Below are 24,636 nucleotides of genomic sequence, written 5' to 3'. Positions count from 1 at the left end.
CTCGGCCGGGTCAGCCACATTACTTTACTGGAGCAGCAGACTAATAACTGTAATCAAGCACTAAGTGTTTTCTGCAACTGGCTCAACACTGATACAGCGAAGCAGCAGTGACCTGAAAGGGCCCTGCAGGTTAGAGAGAGAGTGTGTGTGTGTGTGTGTCTGTTGGGGAAAGTCCTTCCTGCTCTCTGCTGACTTCAGCTTCTCATAAACACACGGACCGGCGTATATTTCATCCTCGGGAGCAAAGTGCACCTACAGCCCCACATCTGAGGAGTGATGGAGCGCAGAGGAGGTGTGAGTTTAGACGAGAGGAGATCTGAGGCGCCGAGGCGAGGTGCGAGCGAGCAGAGGACCACCATGTCTCCATAGCAACCAGCCAACACACGAGAACGACGGGAATGAGTCGAATTCTTCCACAACGCACACACACCGACTGTCGTGTGTACAGAGGGGGAGTTTACGGCAAACTGTGTCCTATCACACACACACACATACACACACACACGCACAAACACTCGCACGCACAAGCAGACACACACACACTCGCACACACACCTTGCGTTTCTTCTTGCGCTGCTGTATTGCCATCGTCGTCGTCTTCACTGTGGTGGTTTTACTCTCTGTGGAGCCCATCGCTTAGTGAATGAACACACATGCAAACCCACACAGTCAAAAACCCTGCTCCTCCCTCTGCTCCTCCCTCTGCTCCTCCTCCTCCCTTTGCTCCTCCTCCCTCGGCCTCGGCACTGATCTTCCTCCCTCCGCTCCTCCTCCTGTCTTTAGCACTATTGGACGCAAAGTCCTGCAGACACTTTACTCTTCCTGCACTCCTCCCACTGTCTACCTGTCCTCCTCCTCCTCCTCCTCGTGATGGAGGAATGTGGGCTGTTTCTGTCCCTCTCTCCTCTCCATACCTTGTGCGATGTGTGACTGAACCGGTGTGTCTGGCTGTGATCTGGTGAAGATTCTGCAGCATGTTTGTTCTCAGGGAGCTAAAGAGGACAAACTTTCTCCTTTGTTGTTGGATCCATGTAAAAAAGAAGAAAAAAAAAAAAACAGGAACCAGGAAACATTCAACCCATCATATCAGATCAGATCAATCAGACTGCAAATTGAATCACTAGGAAACACACGAAACCTGCGCCTCAAGTTTAAGCATTAGTTTGAAAGTTTGTCGAAGCTTCAAATCAGGGATCAATAACATTTAATCTGAGTTGAATTCACACACACACGTGTCCGCAGGCAGGACCAGCATGGGCCTTCTCCAACTGTCTACATAACAGATGAAAGCACCGTAACAGCCCCACATGACTCCCTCCACTAAAGCAAGCCCCCACCCCCTCCCCCCACCAGAGCAACCGGTGCTCACTTTACCGTTTACAGCAGCGTCAGACTGCAGCTCAGATAAGATAACAGAGTTATTCAAAGCTGCAGATAAAACTCGTTACATCACACACACACACACACACACACACACACACACACACACACACACACACACACACACACACACACACACACACACACCAAATACAGCTTCAGGGCTCCAACTGCAGCTGCTGCATTCCTGCCCCACCTCCCCCTTATCCATCACCCCCCTGCGTCTGCATGTCGTCCATCAGCACAGTGACTCTCTCACACACACACATTTTTACTGCTGCAGATAAAGGTCTACTTTACTTGTCACTTCAAACGGTTTTTAAACTTTTCACTTCGCTGAAGGAAATGAATGTGAATATAGAGAGAACAGGTTCTGCAGCTGAATATCTCTCCCAGCATGCTTCAGTCTGCACTGACTCCTGGATCCTCTCTGTGCCACTGCACACACTCATTTCATGTGAGTGATGCCAAAAATCACAACAACGCAAGAACAGACAAATATGAGCAATAAATTCAAGACAAGATAACAGCAGTGCTGAACAAGCCTGAGCAATGAGCTCGGTGACGGCTGCTGTAAACCCCCCCGAGGACGTCCCGGCTGAGAGAATCAGCTCTCCTCCAGCAACACACATCCCATCAACACACTCAGAGTAGCATTAGCATGAGCTGAGCTGAGCGCTGTGTGGGTCAGTAGGAGCTGCTAAAGGCTGCTAACTGGCCGCGGCTGCAGGTCTCCACACCGCACCTAACAGGCTAAACTCCGCCTCCGTCACTCCGGTGCCCCTCTTCCAGCAGCCGGATGTTTCCATGGAGGAGTGTGTTGTTGTTGCTGTTAATGGCAGCTGGGTGTGGACCAGCTCCTCCCGGCTACGAACAACCTTCACCTCCTGCACCTAAACAGCTGACCCAGGGCGAAGCTTTAATTACAGGCCGGAGGGGAGGGAGGGGGGCAGAAAACAGCTGGATTCCCCTCATTAACGCCTTTAGGGATGCATCGGGCCGAGTCCCACGGACATGTAAGAACACATCTGGCTCATCAGAGGAAACAGTCTGTCGGAGATGCCACTGCTGTCCAGCAGGGGGCAGTGTTCCCTCTCATACAGCCTCACTCTGAAGGTCAGATGCTGCCCGGTCTCCTGCAGACACTCACACTGAATACTGGTGTAAAGCGGCACCACAGCTCATGTCAGCAGACATCAAACACCCTGAGACGGTGGATACTGACACGTCGGGCCCACGGGCCTCATGTTTGACCCCCCTGAGGAGATCCTCAGGCCATGATAAGCTGCTGTGTTCCAGGTTCAGAAGCAGAGAGTTGAAGTACCTCAGTGAAGAGGTGCTGGATGACCGTAGCCAGAGCCTCCACCCGCCGGTTCCCCTGCAGCAGCAGCCTCCTCAGCTGGCTGATGGCCTGGTTCTTCTTCTCCACCTGCTCTTTGCTGGGTCTGGCTGCGACCGGCCCCTCCGGGGCCGCCCGGGTTCTGGACGCATTCAGGAGTCGGGATCCGCCTTTGGGGCTGGACCGAGCGCCGGGTCTGACTTTGAGGCCGACCCCGGGGGCCGTGCCGGCCGGTGGTGCGGCGGGGTGTGTGGAATCAGCGGGTGGTGCCGGGAGAGCAGGCGCCGCCGGTGAGTTAGCGCTCACTGAATCTGGAACCTGGAGGGAGGACGCACAGAACATCCACCGAGATGTGAAGAACGAGACATCTCAGCTGAATCGCTGAAATCCAGCTGATCAAACCACAGAGCAGGTTACTAGGTAGGTAACTAGGTTACTAATAGTAATGGAAGTGTTACCGGGTCCGGCGGCGGCAGCTGCTGGCCGGAGGAGGTTCCCCCTGCAGTGCTGGAGCTGCTGGGTCTCGTCGGCGCCTCCCGCGGTTTGTTTTTGTCCACTGCAACAGAGCGACGCGTTCTCAGTCTCCGAGCAGCAGGCGCATTGCTCAACATGGTGTCACGGACACACACCAAGGGAAGACCGCCACATCAAAACACGTGGAAACACACACACACACACACACACACACACACACACACACACAAAAACACAAGTCCACGCACACACACGCTGGTAAACATGAACACGCCCTGCCGACTGTCCCAGGCTGGAAGAGATGCATCACGGGAGTGCAGAGTAATGATGGTCAGAAAGTGTGTGTGTGTGAGTGTACATTAAGGAGTGCATTACCAGAGCGAAACGATTAGAGAGGCAGACACACACTCCTGTCTCCTGTGTCTTCCATCTACTCCCTCTGACTGGAAACCGAGCCGCGCCGAGTAACTCCAGCAAACACGACTCTGAGAACGCTTCGCCACATTTCAGGGACTTTCATGTGGGCAGTTTTCTTTTTAAATTAAGCTGCTGCCGTCTGTCGGCCAACAGGCCGCCGACTGTGGTTACCATGGCGATTTAGAGAGCGAGGGCGGAGGAAACTGATGTCCTTTAGTGATTTATGAAGGGACGGTGGATCCAATCACACACACCAACACACACTTGTACTGAAAAAAGCCGCTGCCCCCTGCTGGTGGGGAACATGCTGGACGTCAGGCCGCAGCCTGTGTGTGTGTTTGTGTGTGTGTCTGTGTGTGTGTACCTGGAGGCTGCCATGCAGAGGAGCAGAGCTGCTGAACCCAGACTGAGAGAGAAGCCACAGTTAGCATGCAACAAACACACACACACACACACACACACACACACACACACACACACGTAAAGTCTCATCATCGCTCAGGATGACTGCATCTGTCACGAGAACATTTCAGGGGGAACCAGAGGGGAAGAAGGAGGCTTTGTGACGAGCTGATGTGTAGATTATGACAGAAAACAGGGTCACTGCTGAGATAAAAAGTCTCTTTAACAACTCTGTTTGTTTTACATTAATTATTGCATGTCTTATTGCATTTTATTCTGTTTCACACACGGAGACGGCTTGATGGAGGAGATCATCTCTGACTCAGTGAAGCCCAGTCCACTCGCCTCCTCATCAGCTGTTACCGTGGAAACAAGCGTGTCGCTAGGTGAGCACACGGGCTTCATCTGACCTGTTTACATGCAAACAAGACCACCCGGTTACCCGGCAACCAGCGCAACAAGATCACATTATCCGCTTCAAAAAGCAGCAGGCTGAAGGTTTATGTTATTTAGAAGTGCAGACAAAACGACAAACTACTGCTACATGCTGTGACATCGATGAGAGAAGACAGAGAGACGAGTCTGAATGTCCGAAAGTTTCAGAGTGGACTGGAAGCAAAGAGAGCGCTGCATCGTGTGTAAAGTGGAAAACCACATGATGACATTAAAACGGGCTTAAATAGAAACTCTAAAGCAGGCGAGACCAACACCGAGTGTGTGTGTGTGTGTGTGTTTGTGTGTGTTTGATTTATCCATGTGTGCATGTTAACTAAAGCCTGCTGTAACCTACTTGTCAGGCAGATGTGTGGAAGTGGGTCTGTGTGTTTGTGCGTGTGTGTATTTTTGCAGTGAAGCACGTGCTGCAGGGCTCAGATGGAGCAGTAAACGCTCGGCTGGTCAGGGAGCAGCGGAGGACGCCGGCCGGAGTTCTACAGAGTTTATTATCCTCAATGTCTACATCATAATATGACATGAATTATATTTCTGACCCGATATGAAAAGTGTTTTTATGAATCACGGTCGGCGGCTGCACGGTGGCCGTGTGTGAAGTGGTCATGCAGTTTGGAAATGAACTAACTGATGGCGGTTCGGTTTGTCAGTTTCTCAGCTGGTTTACTTCCAATCTTAAAGCTGGCTGGTAGCCAAGAGAAGAACGAGCAGATTTACAAGAAAACACTCTGGGAAAGAGGATGAAAGAATTACGGTCTCACAGAGAGTGGCGGCTCTAATTTGGTTTTATATGGAAGACACACGTCTGGTGAAAAACATAACAGTGTGAAGCTGTTCCTGTTTTCATAGAAGTGAATTAAAAACCCGGATTCTTCTCCTCCTTCACGTCGCCGCTCTCCGATCATCGCTCAGTGTGTGAGTCACGTCTCATCACGCCATCGCCGAGCCACTCGTGCAGAAAACACGCACAAGCGCACACACACACCCCACACACGCACACACACACAACACGGCTCTATTGAAACCGTGACACCCGTGAACGCTGCACACAAAAGCCCGAAGGAGGCAACAATGGCTGCTAACGCCAAAGGGAGGCGGCGGGGAGGGGGCGAGGAGGTCTTGTTATGGAGATAAGGAGGCGAAGCCACTGAGGACGAGTTTTAGATGCACAAACACGCCTCGCACGGTCGGGAAAAATCAACCGCCGGGAAGTTTCGGAGGGAAAAAAATTCCGCACACGTTTCCTGTCAGGGTGTGGCCGCCGCCCGCTCCAACGCCCACTCCTCCCACCGGAGAGTGAGGAACAGGAGATAAATGTACCAGTGATGTCCGTGTGACTCTCTTAAAAAAAAAAAACGACCTGGAGAGGAGTTACACGTGCCGCATAAGAATAAACACTGGCGTTCCAGATATGTAGGTCAGTCCTGAAACGCGCTCCGAGGTCAGAATAAGATTAAAGATGACGACGGTGGAGCGAGTTCACATTCAGCCTGGTTCAAAACATCACACTGTGTGTTTCAATCAATCAAGACTCTCCATTTAACAACTTCATCCATTTAATTCAGTGCTTTTTAATCATTTATTCACATTTTAAGCTCATTATTTTAAAGAAGCAGTTCCAACTGACTCATTCTTTGTTTATTCAATTTCTTTATAGTGTGTACTTTGAATCAGGGTTAATAAGCTTTGCATTGAGCGGATCCAAACTTTTGAAACTTTCCTCTCGTTTGTGTCATCCTGACATCCTTTATCTGCTGACCTGCTTCTCCTTTACACACTGACGCTCTGAACTTCAGCACTGAGCAAAAGGGAACATTCAAATAACTTCAGTCGTTTTGGGGTTTTTTAAAGCAGCATCCTGAGTTTTCATGAGGAGGATGGATGGAGGGTGAGGAGGGGGACAGATGAAGGACGTGGAGGACGAGGAGGGTGTGGACGGGTGTGGAGGCTGAGGACGAGGACACATGGAGGGCGAGGGGGAGGAACGCACGGGGACGCGATTCCGACCTGCGTGGAAGACGACGGTGTTCTTCCTGCACCCGGACAGCAGCTGCAGGCTCCTGAACAGACCCTTGGCCGTCAGCTTCACGTGGAAGTTGGCCAGCGACAGTCGAGGGGACCACAGCATGGTGGGAGCGGCTCCCGAAGACCGCCGGCTCAGAGAAACCCGCCTCAGAACACAAACGCCGACCCGCTTTGTGCCCTACGGCCGCGTCCTCACGCCGCCGCGGTCAAAAAAAAAAAAAAACACTCCTCCAGGAGGAGAGGGGAAGAGAGGGGGGAGGCTTAAAGACCCCCAACACCACGTGGAGACGGAGAAAAAAAAAAGCCCGGCGCGATGAGGCCGGTGAACAGTCCTTCATCCAGAGAAAAGACCGCCACGGAAAGGCGACCGCCGCTCCACGAAGAGCAGAGGAGGAGGAGGAGGAGGAGGAGGAGGACCGAGCAGCACAAACTGAAGAGGAGAAAATGGCGCCAAAAATAGCAGCGAGCTTCACCAGCGAGCAGGTAGTGAATCAGCCCGAGAAAAGATGGAGGGAGAGAGAGGGAGGAGAATCACACACACACACACACACACACACCATACACACACACACACACACACACACACAGACAGAGGGATGCTGCAGGAGGGGGAGGGATTTAAATAATCTCTCAGAATTACAAACAAGCTTCAGCTCCAACCAGAGGGAGGAAAAAAACACTCAATCCAAACGAGAAACTAGGTTGGTTTTTTTTTAAATGTGTGTTTTAGAAAATCACACAGCTTTCAAGATACAATCTAAATATAATTAGATGGTTTTTCCACACATATTTTAAAGGGATGAATTGAGGTTTCCACATTAATAAACTACATCTTCATTTATTTCAGGGTTTCTCCTCCTTTGAATTAGCATTTCGTTAGCAGAATTTTACAATAGCATACATTTCATGCATAAACAAGAAACATTTAAGAGATCATTAAAAATAATGACTTTCAGGTTTTTTAATAGAAACCTTTTTTTTTAAAGGTATTCATTATTCTTACAGTTCTATTCCTCTTATAAACCTGCAAATTGTCTTTTCTCAGTAACCTTCATTTTTCTCTGAAATGTAAGCGTTTTGCTCTGTGAATTTCTAGCTTTTCTCACCAAATGTCAATAACTGTATCTGAGTTACTCATTTCACAGTAGTAATCAGTTAAGAAGTTCAGGTTAAATGGCTAACCTCTGTTTTATTTCAGTACACACCATTACATAGTACTCAGTGATCTACAGGACCTGACAGGGGTCAGCCTGTCAGTCCAGACTGAGGGAAAATCTGTGAGGCAGCTGTGGGTCTGCAGAATATGGATATATCACACAATACCAACATTAAAACACGTACAGTAGATATCCTGAAAGGCTGATTGCACTGTGGTAAATGGTGCTTCCATGCACTGCATTCACCCCAGGCATGTCAACATAATCAGCCAATCAGACGGAGCCAGTCGGCACTACACACTCGCTCACTCGGTGGATGCGAGCACGTGAGGTCAGAGAGAGTGTGTGGAGCTGAGTAAGCATCCTGATGGAGGAAGAGCAATCAGAGAGAGAGGGAATATATGCCAAGAGTCCACGATCGAGACTAAATCAGAAACATCTAGAAGCACAACGTTCTAACATCTGAAACTATCAACTACAATTACAACTAGAGATCAATACCTGACAGAAACAGTTCTACGGCAAGGAGGAAGCAGGCAAAATAAACAATAAAAAAAATAATAAAAAATAAATGCAGACTTTCCTGACTTTTAAACTTGGTTTTGTGGATTGAAAACTTGAAGACTGCAGATTATTCTGTATTTCTGAACTGTGTCTGTGGTGGAAACACAGAGGAAGCTGCACCATGTGAGTCTGAACACTGACGCCCTCTGCTGGCAGCAGGTGGTACCTGCACTGCTGGAGTACACTCCCACATGAAAGATCATCAACCACAGGGACAGTCTGGAGCAGAGGCGGAGCGTGGGTCTCAGTACAGAGGGGGCGGAGCATTCTCGACGGGCCCTTGTGATAGTAATTTTACCATTCAAACAATCCCTCATCCTACCATCAAACAACACACTAATGCTCACTTTTATTGAGCCAAGCAAACCTATATGCCTCAGAAAGCAGAATAAAGTGACAAACCAGTTCACAAACTTGTTCTGAAGAACAAATACACATATGAACGAACGCACGAACACACACACACACACACACACACACACACACACACACACACACACACACACACACACACACACACACACACACACACACACACACACACAGACAAATGCAGCCTGACAGGTGTCAATCTGGGAGCGTCCGCTGTCCATGGTGCTGAAAACTCAGATAAAAACTCAGTGGGTAAATCTGTACCATCTTTGATACAGCTTAAATATAAAATGAACACAGCTGGTCTAAAATTACACAATCTATTCAGATAGATATAGACACAGCTATCTTTATCTTTTGGAATTCACCTATATTAGAAAAAAAATAGACTCTGCGGTCTCTTATCGTTGAGAGCAACACAAGGCACATTCAAATAGGCAGGTTTTTAAGACCACAGCATTCTGATAAAGATAATATTTTTGAAGGTTTCACTGACTCACCAGTGGCTCCAATATCAGGTTTTGGGTAGTACCGCTAGCGGCTAGCATAGTGTTTAGCATACTGTGTAATGCTTAATGCTGCACAGCCAATCAGCACTGGCTTACAGCCCTGATGTATTCATGGACAGTCGTAATGTAAGAATTGGCAAATTGGAGCCCACAATCATATGCTTATACCTTCTTGCACACACTGCACGTTTCATTATAATAATTTATTTACGAGTAAATGTGAACACATCACATGAAACGGGGCCCTATGACTTTGTGGGCCCTGGGGCGACCGCCCCCTTGCCCCCACTCTGGCTCCGCTACAGGTCTGGAGGTTATCTATACTGTGTCAGGGTTTAGAACATCATGAACGAGTCTGGCTAATCTGAAAACTAAACCAAACCATGCAAATTTTAGGACTTATATGTTAAAAGTATGAAAATGAATATATTTGTTCGTGAATAAATCTTGCCGACACATTTCAGTGTGAAGTGGACAAATCTAGGCTTATTTAGAGCCACAAAATATTGAAGCAGCTCAGTGTAAAACACACACACACACACACACACACACACACACACACACACACACACACACACACACACACACACACACACACACCTGTGCTGCTCTGCCTCACGAGCCTTGCAGAACCGCTCCGTTGCAGGGGATTCTGGGTCGTCTGCCTTGTCAGAACGGTGGGACTGGTCTTCGCCGTCTGTCCAGTCGCTGCGGTCCGGGCAGCGCTGTGGGCGGAGCTGTGGGCGGGGCCACTCGGCATTTTCAGGCCTGCAGGCAGGAAACTCAGTCAAGTCAGAGCCAGTCAGTTTCTATGCTTCCCTCCACCATTCATCTGTAATCAGATTACATGTGTCTGCTCCTGTCCTGCACACAAAGCCACTAGGGGACAAGATAATGATCAATAAGTCTAAATTTGAAGATTTCAAACTTTAATAATCACTGCCCAGAAATAGCTTCATAAGTTAGTATTAATGACCAACTGAGAGTAACTGGGATGAATCACATCATGATTTTCACTCAAACTAGATTTTTATCAATCCGCTGCAAGACGATCTAAATGGCGTCTGTTCAAAACGTTCATCTAATATGTGTTTTTCCATAATGGTGACGGTGAAGGTGGTCTCAGATCCATCTGAAGCCAGAGTTGAACTGACTGGGGAGAAGTGAGGCGTTCCATCTTCACACACCTGAAACTGTCCGGACCTGCAGAGACTGAGCTCTGCTCCTCATGGCAGGAAGCCTGGGACCTGGGCCGTCGCCGGGGGAGCCGGGGGGGCCGGGGGGCCGCACTGCAGCCAGGACACCCACAGGAATGGCTCCTCTGCTCGGCCGCTCGTCCGCTTTGGTCGCTGCTGGGGGAGCCCCTTTAGAAAACATTAAGAGGAAGGTTTAAGTCTTATTTCTGAGGGAAAAACCTCCACAGACTGAAGGAGTCAATGAGATTAAATCCCATGTGGCGCTGTTGTCAGTGTATTTAAAAACACGTCTCCCTGACCCCAAAACTTTTCAAGCGGCTGTGCCAACAGAAGCAGCAGCAAACCACATGGACTCGCTGCTGCCACCTACTGCACAACAGTGGTGCTACACATGTTCTGTTAATTCTCTGTGAAGAAACGACAGATATTACAGGTTCAGGCAACTAAATGGAAAAAAAAATGAAAATACTTTTAATAAATAAGTGAATTAACAGAAAAGTAAATTAAAGACAGATTACAGCAAACACCTGGGAAACAAATTAATCTGCCTTATTATTCCATAAATGTGCTGCTGTAATCTAATACTATGACATGAGATCTAACAGGGACGCTGGTCATCCTGCTGTGACATGACAGAGCTTCACACTGCACCCCCGAACTGTGATGTATTGATCTCATGATCATGTGTTATGATGGTAGAGTTTTGATCCTAAGAAACATTTCAGATCAAGGAGAATTAATCAAAACATGAAAGTTACAGTAAAATGTCCAGTTTGAGGCTTTTAATCCTGTTTGACCTCCAGGCGGCGCCACCGCAGCAGTGAGTCTGTTAATATTCCTGACCAGATGTGACCTTTGACCTCCGCACATTCCCAGACTGCAGAGGTGATGACTGTGTATGAAAGAGGGAAACCACACCAAGAAAAACCACCTCTGATCTGTCACACACACACACACACACACACACGCACGCACACACGCACGCACACACGCACACACACCTTTGCTCGTGGGTCCATTGTTCTCATTGCTTCCAAGTGATGAGGAGCTGAGGCTTGTGGGTAAACCTTTGACAGGAAGTTTGGAGGCAGTGGGAGGGGCAGGTCGCCCCGACGACCCTGACGCCGGCTGCTGATTGGCTGCGGCTCTGAGGAGGGAGCGAGGTTTGGGGATACCTGCAACGCAAAGGAAAACACACAAACTGAACATCAGAACACAAGAACAGAGAGGGCCGCTGCAGGAGTAATCTGATTACTGCGTTCATATGAATGTCACAGATGAATGTCATGTGAGTGTGTGTGTGGGGTGTGTGTGAGTCAGACACAGAGGAGATGAGTGTGTAACAGTGTCATTTGCGTCCAGTGGGACATTTGAGGAAAATCTCAAACACAACAAACTCATTTCTGTGGAATGAATCATGGATTCCTCCCAGAAACCAAAGCAGAGCGGATTCCACGAGAGCCACGACGCCACTCGCCGCTTCACACCACTGTGCGTGTCTGTCCGTGTGTGTGTGCGTGTGTGTTGTATGTGGCTGCAGTGTGTTTAAGTGGCACTGACAGAAAAGGATGAAGGAACAAAACAGTGAATTAGGCCTGGTGGACGCCACAGAAGGAAACTCTTCAGCTGCAGCTCGTTTGGAGAATGAAGAAAAGACAAAGTTCAGAAAATCCGTTGAAAATATTCAATTCTGAAATTGGATCCATCACTACACGAGTTAGTGACTCTGTGGCAGAGCTGGGGACAGATCTGATGGTGTTTTATTGCTCCTTTTTTTGGGACTGCGGTCAATCTGCGAGGCCGCCTCTGAAAACACACCAACGTGACTCAACGTTCAGCTCCGACTCCATCTTTATTCCTTACTCTTTATTCACAGACCTGCTGTGAGTGTGTGCGTGTGTGTCTCCACGCTCTATTTTTCAGCCATAAACATGTAGAACTATTAGTTATTTGTACCTCTGCTGCCATCACACGTCCTGTTTACAACCTTCATTAAAGTTTGATTCACACTCTGCGAACACGGGAGAAAAAAACTGAAAGAACTGAAACAAGGAGACGGAAAAAAAAAAAAGCTCGTTACATTACCTCATAGACACACACACACACACACACATACACAGCAGGAAACATCTGGCTTCACTCTGCTGGAGCAGCTGGGTTGTGTTACCTCAGAAATCAGAGCTCTGCCGCCTCGTGCTCAGGACTGACACACAGGCGGAGGAGAAATCGTCCAGCCTCGGACCCTTCTTTCAACCTGACCATGCTGACACAGCTTCCACTCTGATATGCATGGCAGCGACGGAGAAAAGTCCAGCCGTTTCTACCTGGAGGCTGCAGACTCAGCATTCAGTCATGGTCGCTCTTCACTAGATTATTGCAATTCACTGCTTGGAAAGTCTCTTATTCATTAAGGAGGATGGTTCTGATTGGCTGACAGGGACCAATCGCAGACCGGTCAGTAAATAACAGAACTGGAAAACTGAGAATACACACACACACACACACACTCACTCTCTCTCTCAAAGGTTCCATTGATGGAATCTCAAAGGTCGTCAGTTTGCTCTTGAGTGTCAGAAAATGACACAGACGAGCTTTTGTCCATCAGAATGTGACCTGACACACACACACACACATACACACACACGCAGACAAGCATGTTTCCGATGTGCAACCGACACAACTGCAGGAATCAAGTTACACTCACACACGAAGTGGACTAAGATTACACTGGACACCATGTTTAAGTCGGGCAGCATGAACTATATTTACAAACACACACATATAGACACACATGTAATAAAAAAAAAAAAAGAGAGGCACACACGAAGGGAACAGTCATGACAACTTCTCAAATTTCTCTACATGTTCACGTCAAATCATAACAGCGTTGCTCATGCTAGCAGCAGCTCTGTTTTCTCCACTGAAAAAAACCAAACTCATCAAAATCCTACTGACTGATTCTCATGAAGTACTGAAGACAGTTTCTGTGCACATGACTGTGACCGGCAACAGTAAAAAATTTTCCCAACACGACAACAAGAAAAAACACTTCTGTTCTTCTAACTTCACCACAAAGTGAAAATTCTGGTTTTGTGACGAACAGCTCTGATGATTGCGTTCACACATGCAGACTCTTCTCTGCTCCAGCAGTTCTGCTGCGTTCCCTCCAGCTCCTGCCTGTCCGTCACATTTCAACGTGTGCGTCTGCATGTGTGCTGGTATGTGGAAGGTATTTTAACTCGCAGCCCTGCGAGCACAGAACATCACACACACACACACACATACTGGTGAGGTCTGTGTGTGTATGTGTGTGTGTGTGTTGACATGCTGGCTTCATGCAGTCACACACTCGTCTCGTGGACTCACCCTGACTCGACCTCGCTTTGCTCAGAGATCCCTCGCCCGGGCTCGGCCCCGGACCTCCAGCCCCGGAGCCCGGAGGAGCAGCGGGAGGAGGAGGAGGAGGCGGCGGCGGTGGCGGCGGCGGCGGTGGAGCCGCCCTGGTGGCCCCTCGGCCCCCCGGCCGGCCAGCCGGTCCCAGCTTGGAGGAAACTTTCTGCAAGAAGAGCTGACGTTTAGTGACAGCGTCCCAGCTGAGGGGCCCCAGCTTGGAGCTGCGCACTGACACCATGGTGTTAGCCATTCCTGCTCAGAGGAGTCCCAAATGTGGAGAGGAGAGGTGAGGGAGGAGCGGAGGAGAGAGAGAGAGAGAGAGAGGGGGGAGGAAATGGGAGTGTGCTGCCGCTTCAGGAGGCTGGAAGAAGGAAAAAAAAAAACTTTCTATTGTGTCGTACATTTCCCTCCTGAGACTCCCGACTCGGACCAGGCCAATCCCCCCTCCGCCCGCTCCGCCTCCTCCCCCCAAACTCTATAAACAGCAGCACACATGGAGCGAGTTAGGGAACGAGGGTCTGGCGTCTGTCTGTGTCTCTTTAAAGAGGGAAAAGTCTTTTACAAACGTTCGTAGCTAACGAGGAGCGGGCAGGAGCGTTCCTGATTACGTCACATTAACACTCCTGATCTGGAAACGCTGGGATGCTGTGGAGGTAGAACAAAACAAGGGGCCTAATTTAAACAAAAAAAGAGCAAAAATAAAGTGTATGTTCAACTGTTGGTTCAGTCTCGAAAACCTACTTTTTCGCTTCAAGGCTAACTAATTTAATTCTCTGCCTTAGTTTGTGATTTTATTCTGCTCTCTCTCTCTCTCTCTCTCTCTCTCTCTCTCTGTCTGTCTCTGTGTCTCTCTGTCTTTCAACATCTTGTGCCTTTCAGGTTTTTCTGTTTTCAGCCTCTGAACTATGTGGGTGTACTGCGCTTTTACATTATTATTAACATTTGCGGGTCTGAGGGATGTAATTATGCACCCTGGAAACACTGAAATCAGCAGCAACAGTCTGCTGCTGATAGCAGAGGCGCAGTGTTACAGAAACACAAAGCTACCTCACAGACTGCACAGACACCACGCTGCAGCGGTCTCCCAGACTCAGACCCAGACTCTGGGAGTGGTGCGTCTCTGGTATGTGTTGTTAAAGCTCCTCTGAAGCCGCCCCAGGTTTGAAACCTGCCCCGACCTATTCTCCTGCCCCGGGGCTTCAGGTGAAGAGGAGGACCTGCAGCTCAGCATGAAGTCCCACTGCTGACTGCCAGGACCCCCCTAGACAGCAGCCCACTGCTCCATGAACATGCAGTTTGTATTAATTTTGAACAGGATGAGATGGAGTCAGAGAAATAATTCCCCCTGTAGGATGAATAAAGTTTGCTTGCTTTTCCTCCTCCTTTAGATAGTGTGAATCCCCAGTATTTAACTCATGTGCTCATCATTCTGAAGGCATCATCATGTCATCTCCTATTCCAAGATATTGTTCCTCATTCACACGTTTATCTTCTAATAGATACACACTGTACATAGAGTGACATGAAGGTCAATTTTCAGACGGACTGAAGCTCTTTTACAGTATTTGTGACTAGAAACTAGGGATGTGCGAGTACCGATACCAGGTATCGGTATCGGGCCGATACTGGCCTTATTTCAAAGTATCGGGTACTCGTGAAGGCTACCGATACCAGCCGCCGATACTCACGGCAAGAAACCCCCACGCGTAGTAAGCCCTCCTCACCAGCAGGTGGCGGTAGTGCAACCAAATGGGATGCAAGCTGCCGACAAACATGAAAGAGGAAGAAGCTCCTCTCTGGGAGTCGCTGACAGGCGCTGAGCTACACTACAGCGGGCTGATTATGGCGTTATATTTGTGCCACAATTCCGAGGCGAGCAAAAGATGAAGAACGCGAGCGCACCTACAATTTTGTGCGCTCGCTCGACCCGCCTCTCTCTCGCTCTCTCAATCTGCCTCCTGCGCTCGCTCGAAGAGCCCTGTGCGCTCGCTCAACGGTGTGCGGTGTTAGAATTCTGCCACGCTGATTGGTTGCTGCGGCTCCAATCAGATTTTAGCATTCCGGAAGTATGTCCAGAGCCAACGAAGAATGACATGTGACTCAAGTTGCGGTAGTAAATATGTGTTATTTTGAAGTTATCTGACCTTTTCTTGTTTGTTTTTACATAAATGCTGGAGGTGTGTTTTGGTGTCTACTCAGCTTGCTGAAAAATTTTACATATACTGAAAGGATTGTGACAAAATCCATAACAACATATATGTAGGAACTTAAAAACAGTTTGAGTTTATCAATGTGAAAATTGTCATTTCATATTTAAATGCTTATTTGTGTTTGAGATGCGAAGTGATTATTTACAGGTTAAAATATTCACAGATGATTAGGTACAGTTCATGTTGTGGTAATTACTTTTGAAAATATGTGTAATAAGTTAAGGTTAAAAATCCATATGGATCAGGTTTGTTGGGTGTTATGGAGTAAACTGAGGTTTTCTGGAAGTTTGCATATTTAATTGCCTGTTTAAAAAATTAAGTTTCGTTTTGTGTGTGGCTGTCCTGCATCAGACAGACAGTTGGGCAAGTGGAGTGGAGCCACAGTTTTTTTTTTTTACCTCTCTCTTTTTCTTTGTATCTCTGGATATTACCTTTGTTATTTCATTTATTTTTCTGGACGTAATGTTTTTGGAACACGACTTTGAAGTTTAAACAGTTTGAGTGAATCAAGAGGATTCTGTGGAGTTTTTTGTATTTCATGTGTGGATTTCAGGAGGAGATAGGAGTGTCAAGCTTGGGCTTCATTATTCAGGAACCTACAATATATGTGTCCAATGTAACTGGTTCTTACCTCTTAACTGTCCGTGAATCTGATGATACCAAATAAAGCTGTTTTTCGAGTGGAACTGTTTCTTTGCATTTATCATTCAATTGGTAACCGACTAAACGGAAGGGCATATTTTTATTTGGCAGCTCAAATACAAGTCATGTGAAACATGTTACGACAAAACGTAAAAAGCAGTAGCATGGAGTCCTAAGTTTTCATGAAAAAGAATACAGCTGTTCTTTAATACTGCACAGAAACATTTACAGTTTAGTCAAAAGGCACAACGGTGTCACTGATGTTCATCAGTGCACAGCACAGGTGCACAATTTTGTCATCATCATCATCATCGTCATCATCATCAATATGGCATATGTTGGTAGCCCTGTATAAAAACGAACATTCTCGTCATCATCTTTAATGTTTCTTCTCCAATTTCAGTAGCTGTCAGTTTGTTTTTTCATTCTAAATTCTCTGCAGTGAGAGAGCTGATCTCATCCTGCATGCCAGTGACCAGGATGCCAGTGAGATCAGGCCTGACACTCCTGATCAGTTCCATCCTCTTCTGGCTGCAGCTTATAGGTCTGCTCCTCCAGTGGTTCACAACCACTGGTCACACAGTCACTTCATGACATGTTCTGTAAAGCCACCAAACTCTCAGCAGCTTCTGAATCTTTCCTCCTTTTGTTGCGGCTTCTAGCACGTTCATCACGGGCCTGGGCTGCTGGAGGTGGTGCTGGGACCTTGTTGTGGCCCAGATCCACTAATGGCAACCAGTCAGTTGTGTCTGGGGGAAACAGGTCTGATGGATGTCCTGGAGTGGAAAGATAAAAAAAAAAAAAAGAAAGACATTTAAAAAAAAGTCAATCTCACAAAGCAGGTCATTACATTAACTACAATTTACATAGACTCTACCATATCAAATATGAGCAATAACCCTGGACATACTGTCTTGCAATCATGGTCACCTTTTAGCTCCCATAATAAATCATAGTCACTTCATCATACACACATTCAGTTGCACTAAAACATACTCTACATATTAGTATATATATTAAAGCTCCTGCTATATTTTAGATTTATGTTGTATTTAAAGTTAGGTATTTCCTCCTTTTAGATCAATATTATATTATCCTATTATTATTCTTATTAAGATTTGCACTATTACTTATTCTTATTCCTTACACATTCCCTCACTGTTTTGCCCCTGTGTGTTCTTTGAGCCTCTGTAATGGTAAATTTCTCCATGGTGAGATAAATAAAGGCTATAGTATTCCACACACATCCACACACACTCACAGAATTGCTCAAAACCTTGAAGACTAAGAAATGGTGAATGCTGAATTTTATCCTTACAATACCAAACAATTTATATGATGCTTTGGGAGTTGATTTGTTATTTTGGGACAGATTTACTTACTTTACATTATAAACGTGTTGGCATGTGTTTGTCTCGTTGACACGGATAGGCTAACTTAGCATTGGACAGCTAATGTAATTCAAAATGTAAAGACACACAAGCTTACCAAAAAACCGCTATTTGATTAAGTTTATCACAATGTGGTAGCGTAATAAAATAATGAAACAAACTACTTACTTGTGGCTGTGGTGGTAAACTTTCCGTTGTCTGTTGTCGAAATCAAAAGGTTTGCTGTTTATTTACGTTCTCTTCTTCTTCTTCGTTGGTTCTAGACGTACTTCCGGAATGCTAAAATCTGATTGGAGCAGCAGCAACCAATCAGCGTGGCAGAATTCTAACACTGCACACCGTGGAGCGAGCGCACAGGGCTCTTCGAGCGAGCGCAGGAGGCAGATTGAGAGAGCGAGACAGAGGCGGGTCGAGCGAGCGCACAAAATTGTAGGTGCGCTCGCGTTCTTCATCTTTTGCTCGCGTCGGAATTGTGGCACAAATATAACGCCATAGCTGATTCTCCATGAGTCTCATCCAGAGCAGAGACAACAGGAATGAACCTAGAACGGCTGCTCGTCTCACCAAAACTCCGCCGGTGTGGAAATTCTTTTATATAAGTGAAAGCGAGCCGAGCTTTGCAGAATGCTAACTCTGCTATGCTAAAATTGCTAAAGGAGGTGCGCGATGTTGTTCATTTACCACTAGTAATTTGTTTAAACACCTCAGGGCGAAGCTTGTGGACGAGAGTCTGACGCTGTTGTGCTGGGGAAAAAGAAAACTCCGGCAGCAACTCGACGGCAAACTCTGCAGAAGACCGAGAAACTGAAGAGCAGAGATCCGAGAGCAGCACAGATAACACGAGCAACTCTTTAAACTCGGGGGTTGTTCTATCTTTGACTTTAGTTCATAAAAAAAAAAATAATAATGAAAATCAGTACATTTAAAAACCTTAGTTTATGTAAAGTGTAAAACTCAGAGAAAACTGTTTTATCTTGCACTTAATTTCATTTAAAAACCGTTCAAATAAGTTCATTTTAAAAAGAATATAACTTAGAGTTGTTTGTTTACGTCTTGTAATTCAGTTCATTTAAAAAAAACTTAAAATTCAGAGAAATTGTTTTATCTTGCACTTAATTTCATTTAAAGTGTAAACTCAGAGTTTTATTTTTCAGACTATTATTTTGGACTTAAACATAGTGGCTGGGCTGCCTTTTTATTAGAAATAAAATTCATTTTCAAAAATAATTTGTCGTTGCATTATTTTAAATTTTATGTATATAAAGTATCAGTATGCAAGTATCGGTATCGGTGAGTACTGAAGATGAAGTACTCGTACTCGGTATCGGTCGGAAAAAAAGTGGTATCGCACATCCCTACTAGAAACAGTGGATTATGTTTGATATTTTCCTTTGATGTAATAGTTTCTTCAACAAGATGTCGAGCTGAAAGCGTTCAATTGAGATATTTATAGACAGCTGCCGATCAAGTGTTGAAAGGAGACTTATGAAAACTAACATTCATTAATTAATTCATTCATTCATGCACTTGTGTCTATATACCAGCTAGCTCTCTATCGTCTTGTGACTGCAGCACTGAGCATCCAATGATTGGATGAGATTGATGACAGATGAGATGGGATTGGATTCCAATCTCATCTAACTGGACTGAAACAAACTGCATCGACTCACTACTGCCACCTAATGCACAAAAGTGTCATTACTTCAAACACTCCAACTCAATTTGAATTTCACTGGCTTACAATTACAACTTCAGAATGATATTGTAAATCACATTTTAACAAATATTTTCTTAGACATAAATATGCAGCAGACACTGTGTGGATTAATAGAGGAGAAAATATAAAGATGCTACAATGTTAAACTGAGTTGTTCAACCCAGAAAGTACGCAGCTGCATAGGGATTATCCAGAAATCAGAGCAAACTAAAGTGTGCCGGAAGAGAAGAAAAGTTTCAGGATATGTTCAGTTTCAGTTACTAAGAAATAAATGCTGCAAAGCCAACGGTCACAAACTGAAGCAGGAAGCCAAAGCTGTTTGCCTCGAACCTAAATGAATTGGAAGTGAAGCTAAACAAAGCTAGCACCTGCTGCTGACTCTTTCATACCCAAGGTGAATCATCAGGAGTCACAATGTCAGTGAAGACACTCCACTCCATCACTCACCCTGCTGGGACTCGCTGGTTGACTCGTTGGTTGACTCGTTGGCTGCTTCATTTGTTCCTCTGAAGCTGCTGTGGCCTCTTCCTTCTGGTCCAAACACTCCTCAACATCCTCAGCTGCTCCCTGTCCATCGGGCACAGATTGGACAGCCCTCCTGGGAGCCTGCAGGGGTCCTTCCTCAGAGCCCAGAGAGCCGGCTGAAGCCTGTTGAGCCGCCCTGTGGTCAGTCTTGAGGTTGCGGCTTTTCGCTTTGACGGGTTTCAGCACAGCCACCACTCTGATGGGACCTGTGGCGTTCTGCCTCCAGCCTCCGTCGCCGAGCATCTCCTCCCTCCTGGGAACCGTTCTCCTCACGCCAGCAGCAACTTTACTCTGTGGAGACAGAAACACAGCAGGGGGTCTGAAGTTTACCTGTGTTCAAACAACATGAAGAACAACTTCCTGAAAAAGTTCTCCAAACATAAAACATACCCTCCGATATTTAAATGACACCTTGAATCGTCTCCTGACGTTAGCAGCTAGTGTGCGCAGTGATAATGAGTTGAGTCACTCTTGTGTTGAAAAACTAAGCTGACAACTGCTGCTGCACTAAACCTGCTGCTGCTCTGCTGAACCTGAATGTTTGCTACAGCAACAGAGAAGCTAAATCTGCAGCTGATTTTCTAAACCTTCAACCATTTAGCTAAACCAGCAGTCGAAGCTCCTCGGTGAGCTGTCGGTACCTGTGTCTGTGTTTTTGGTGCAGACGGGTTGTTGGCCCATGTGGTAACTTTGGCCTTGATGTTTTTCGGATCCACTCTGGAAACTCTCTGCGTGGACAGCCTGACCGCTGTGGCAGGCGTTAACCTGTTACCAGGTAAGTTGGCGGGTTTGGCTGCGTTGGCCGGAGGACTTGTGTCGGCGGAGTCACATCTTCCAGCCGGAGAGTGGGACAGGGAGACAGCGGATGTCTGGGCGCTCTCACTCAGGTCCTCAGATCTAGGAGGGGCTGTATACTCTTCCTCAGGTGGATGAAGCAGTGAGGTGAGCTCCACATGCTCGCTCTCAGCGGCGCTCAGCTGTTCAGGTGCCTCCGTCGGCACCTCTGAGTTCCCCGTGCCGTCGCTCGCCCAGCAGACTGAACTCGTGACACTGCGTCTCTGAGCGCTGGCGTCAGAGCTCACAGACAGAAACAAAGCCTCCTCATCGTCACCACCGTCATCGTCAGCGGGGATTTCTGTTGCGTCAGAGTCCGGCGTGGAGGAGCCGTGTCTCCGCCGGCTGCTGGTATCGTCACTGTTGCCATAGTGACTGCGGCTCATGGACAGCTCCAGCGTCAGATGCTTCCAGGTGTCCTGCTGGAACTCGCCGCTGCTGGCGTCCAGGTACACGGACGCAGAGTTGTCAGTGGACTCAGGCGGCTCCCTCACGGTGAGCGTTTGTCCTGACGAGACGTCGTCGTCCGGTTGCTTGTCTTCCCACTTTGTGACGATGACTCCCCCCATCAGGGCCACCTCGAACACGTCGTAGTCCAGCGGGCTGTCCGTGCAGCCGCCGCTGAGGCTGCTCAGACTGCGCAGCGACTCCGGGGACGACTCCCCAAGACAGGAGGACGAAGACGAGGAGGAAGAGGACGAGATGGGGAAGGCGTTCCCGTTGTGATCTCCAGCACTGCGAAGAGGGAGCTTCATGGTGGAGCCGCTGTGACTGCCGACCCTCTGAACGTGGTCAGAAACACTCATCTCTGCGTCTGACGGCTCAGTTTCCTCCTCGCGTGTTTTACTTCCTGTTGTCCCACTTGGTTTTGTCTCTACTCAAACATCTGATGGAAGCGCCAATCCATTCTTCAGGGTGCAGCGTCCACATCCAGACTCAGATCCTCTCATCAGTCGTGGCCATTAACGCACTCTGTGACCTTACTTCTGGCTTTCAGGGCATCGCACAGCCTGCAGGAGCAAACACAGATTTAACATTAAGTTAAAATGTGACAGTGACCTGAAAAAAAACTGTTGTAGAGCTGCTGTCTCTCACGGTCTTGTTAGCTTTAGCGCAAGAGCTGCTCTTATTATTAAACCCACTGAGACTCTTTAGTTCGACACATTTTAAATGAAATGCATTTAACAGGAATCTTCCAGGTGAAGCAGGTTGAAATGCCGTTTGAAGAGGGAGGCGCTGCTGCCCTCTGCTGGCTGCATCTGTCACTGCAGTCTGACGTCCTGAGGGGGAGCAGGAGGAAGAGGAGGAAGAGGAAACGACTCAAACTGTGTCCTTACAAAATAGTACTGAAGACCAGCAGCTACACAGTCACAAAGTCCAGAAGTGTGTGTGTGCATGTGAGCATGCATGTGGGTCAGACACAAAGGAGGTTCAGCTAAATAAAGGCGAACAGAACCAGGACAGCCTCCTCCAATAATGACAGCAGGGCCTGTGGGCCACTCACAGAAGAAGTGCTCTGAAACTGCAGGAAACCTGACACACACACACACACACACACACACACACACACACACACACACATACACACACACACACACACACACACACACACACACACACACACACACACACACACACACACACACACACAGAGGAAATCAGGAGCCACGTTCCTCTGTTCTGCTCCTGTGTGTGTGCTGGCAGTCTGAAATCTCTCCGCTTCCACCTGATACCTCTAGTCTACATCTACCTTTCCATAATATATGATCTGGTAACCAGAGATCCACTGTCTGCTTCACATGCAGCAGTTTGTGTGTGTGTGTGTGGTGTGTGTGTGTGTCCACCATGTATTAGCATGAAAATAGAGACACCTGTTCTCCATCCTGCGATGCTGCAAGTCCTGTGCTCAGCCAGTCTTATTAAAAATGTATGAGCCTTCAGTCTGGATGTGCAAACACACCTTCATCAACAGTGCAGGCGAGGAATCAGAAGCTCCGCTCCACCTGCGTGAAGATCTACTGGAGTCTGTTGAGCGTCAGAATCAGTTAGCAGCTCGCTGTGAGTCAGTCCACAGTTTGTTGGCACAGTTCTTTTCAGATGAAGTAGATCAACTCAAAATAAACTCCTAGTCTCTTGTTAGAAGAATATCACAACCTAATGTATCCTTTGTGATCATTATTCTTTGGAAAGTCATGCGCAGGCGCAGATTGGACCAGTTCTGGTCCACCGGCCACATGTCTGACATCGTTCGGTCAGTTAAAGACACAGGATGCACCACTGGCTGTTTTTGCTCAAAACCTTGATCAGCTCTTCACAATCATGACGTCAAACTGTCGATCAAAAATCAACCAAACGGAGGAAGAAAACTGAGGATTCATTCTGCAGAACAAACTGAAGGCAGGAGTGCGGAGTAAAGCCACTGCAAGAAGTTTCTCTCCTCACTACAACCACAGAGGGTTTATGGTCCGCTCATGAGGAACTAGGAAGTGGGAAAAATGTCTCTGAATGTGGTCAAACTGGAAACTTCCGATATTGAAAGTTGGAAGTTTCTGAGAATTTAACGTGACGCCACAGAACATGACAGCTAGTCTGCTTCTGATGCACCGCATAATAAATAAAGCTCATCACAGATGAAGCCAAAACAGCTCGAGGTGCAAAAACAGAAGGAAACAAAGTTAAGAGTCACTGCTACACAAAAAGTAATGCATTTATTTTAGTAGTTACTACCTGAAAGTAAAGTAAGTCGCAACTTTATCAAAATATCAAGAAGCTACAACGTTTCACTGAGTTGTTCGCAGCTGTTCTACAGATAGCAGGAGCAGAACGGAGGAGTTACTTTACATATCCATTTTATCCATTATTTGTGATGTTCCACTGTTTGAGGCGTTCGGCTGAGCTCGGGTCGCCCTGCAGTGTCGCCCACACCCACGGTCACCGCGAACCCTTCAGCACTGAAGGTGAAACTCCTTCCATCATCCTGCTGTTACATAATCCACTCCTGCACATCTCTGAAGGACGGGGAGGGCGCTTGTGTTGTTCACAGGAATGGTCCTCAGCCCATACACACACACGGACGCACGTACGTACGCACGCATGCACGCACGCATGCACGCACGCACGCACGCACGCATGCACGCACGCATGCACGCACGCATGCACACTCTTCTGCCCTGCTAGGTAAATGTTTACATTTTTAGCTTCATTCATTAAAAACTGTGGTGAATCATTGTTGACCCGTGTTTTGAAATTTTAAGGTTTTTCTCTTTAAATACCATGGTGTGTGTGTGTGTGTGTGTGTGTGTGTGTGTGTGTGTGTGTGTGTGTGTGTGTGTGTGGTTTCCTGTTTCAGCTCATCAGGAGGAAGCAGGCTCCATTCACTGACACTGAACATCAGGTTACAGCCGAGCCTGGACCACTGCAGTCCCAAAACACTCTCTCACACACTCACACACACACACACACACACACAATATTGGAAGTGGTTACCATAGAGATACAACAGGCTGCTGAGTCACTCATCAAGGATGAGTGAGTGTGTGAGCACAAAGTCGCAGCAGGAAAACGTGACGCTGCAGCAGAGCCGACAAGAAATGAATTTGTGTTTCGTACCACACACACACACACACACACACACACACA

General features: G+C 47.3%; 1 protein-coding gene across 1 annotated transcript in view; it reads right to left on the bottom strand.

The window, feature by feature from the left end:
- Positions 1 to 21,971, bottom strand: part of LOC115389683 (microtubule-associated tumor suppressor 1 homolog) — a 28,999-nt gene extending 7,028 nt beyond the window's left edge. Inside the window, exons 1-8 of the mRNA XM_030093205.1 lie at positions 20,805 to 21,971; positions 20,086 to 20,454; positions 13,652 to 13,841; positions 11,287 to 11,460; positions 10,277 to 10,453; positions 9,690 to 9,857; positions 3,178 to 3,275; positions 2,705 to 3,037 (exon numbers count right to left, since the gene is read on the bottom strand). Of these exons, the coding sequence (XP_029949065.1) occupies positions 2,705 to 3,037; positions 3,178 to 3,275; positions 9,690 to 9,857; positions 10,277 to 10,453; positions 11,287 to 11,460; positions 13,652 to 13,841; positions 20,086 to 20,454; positions 20,805 to 21,803 (2,508 nt within the window). The 5' untranslated portion in view covers positions 21,804 to 21,971. The remainder of the gene's footprint in view (positions 1 to 2,704; positions 3,038 to 3,177; positions 3,276 to 9,689; positions 9,858 to 10,276; positions 10,454 to 11,286; positions 11,461 to 13,651; positions 13,842 to 20,085; positions 20,455 to 20,804) is intronic.
- Positions 21,972 to 24,636: the final 2,665 nt, after the last annotated feature.

This window comes from Salarias fasciatus, chromosome 6 (genome assembly GCF_902148845.1).
Source record: "Salarias fasciatus chromosome 6, fSalaFa1.1, whole genome shotgun sequence".
In the NCBI taxonomy this organism is placed as follows: Eukaryota; Metazoa; Chordata; class Actinopteri; order Blenniiformes; family Blenniidae; genus Salarias; species Salarias fasciatus.
The sequence above is the reverse complement of the archived record's forward strand: the minus strand, read 5'-3'. Positions and strand labels throughout refer to the sequence as shown.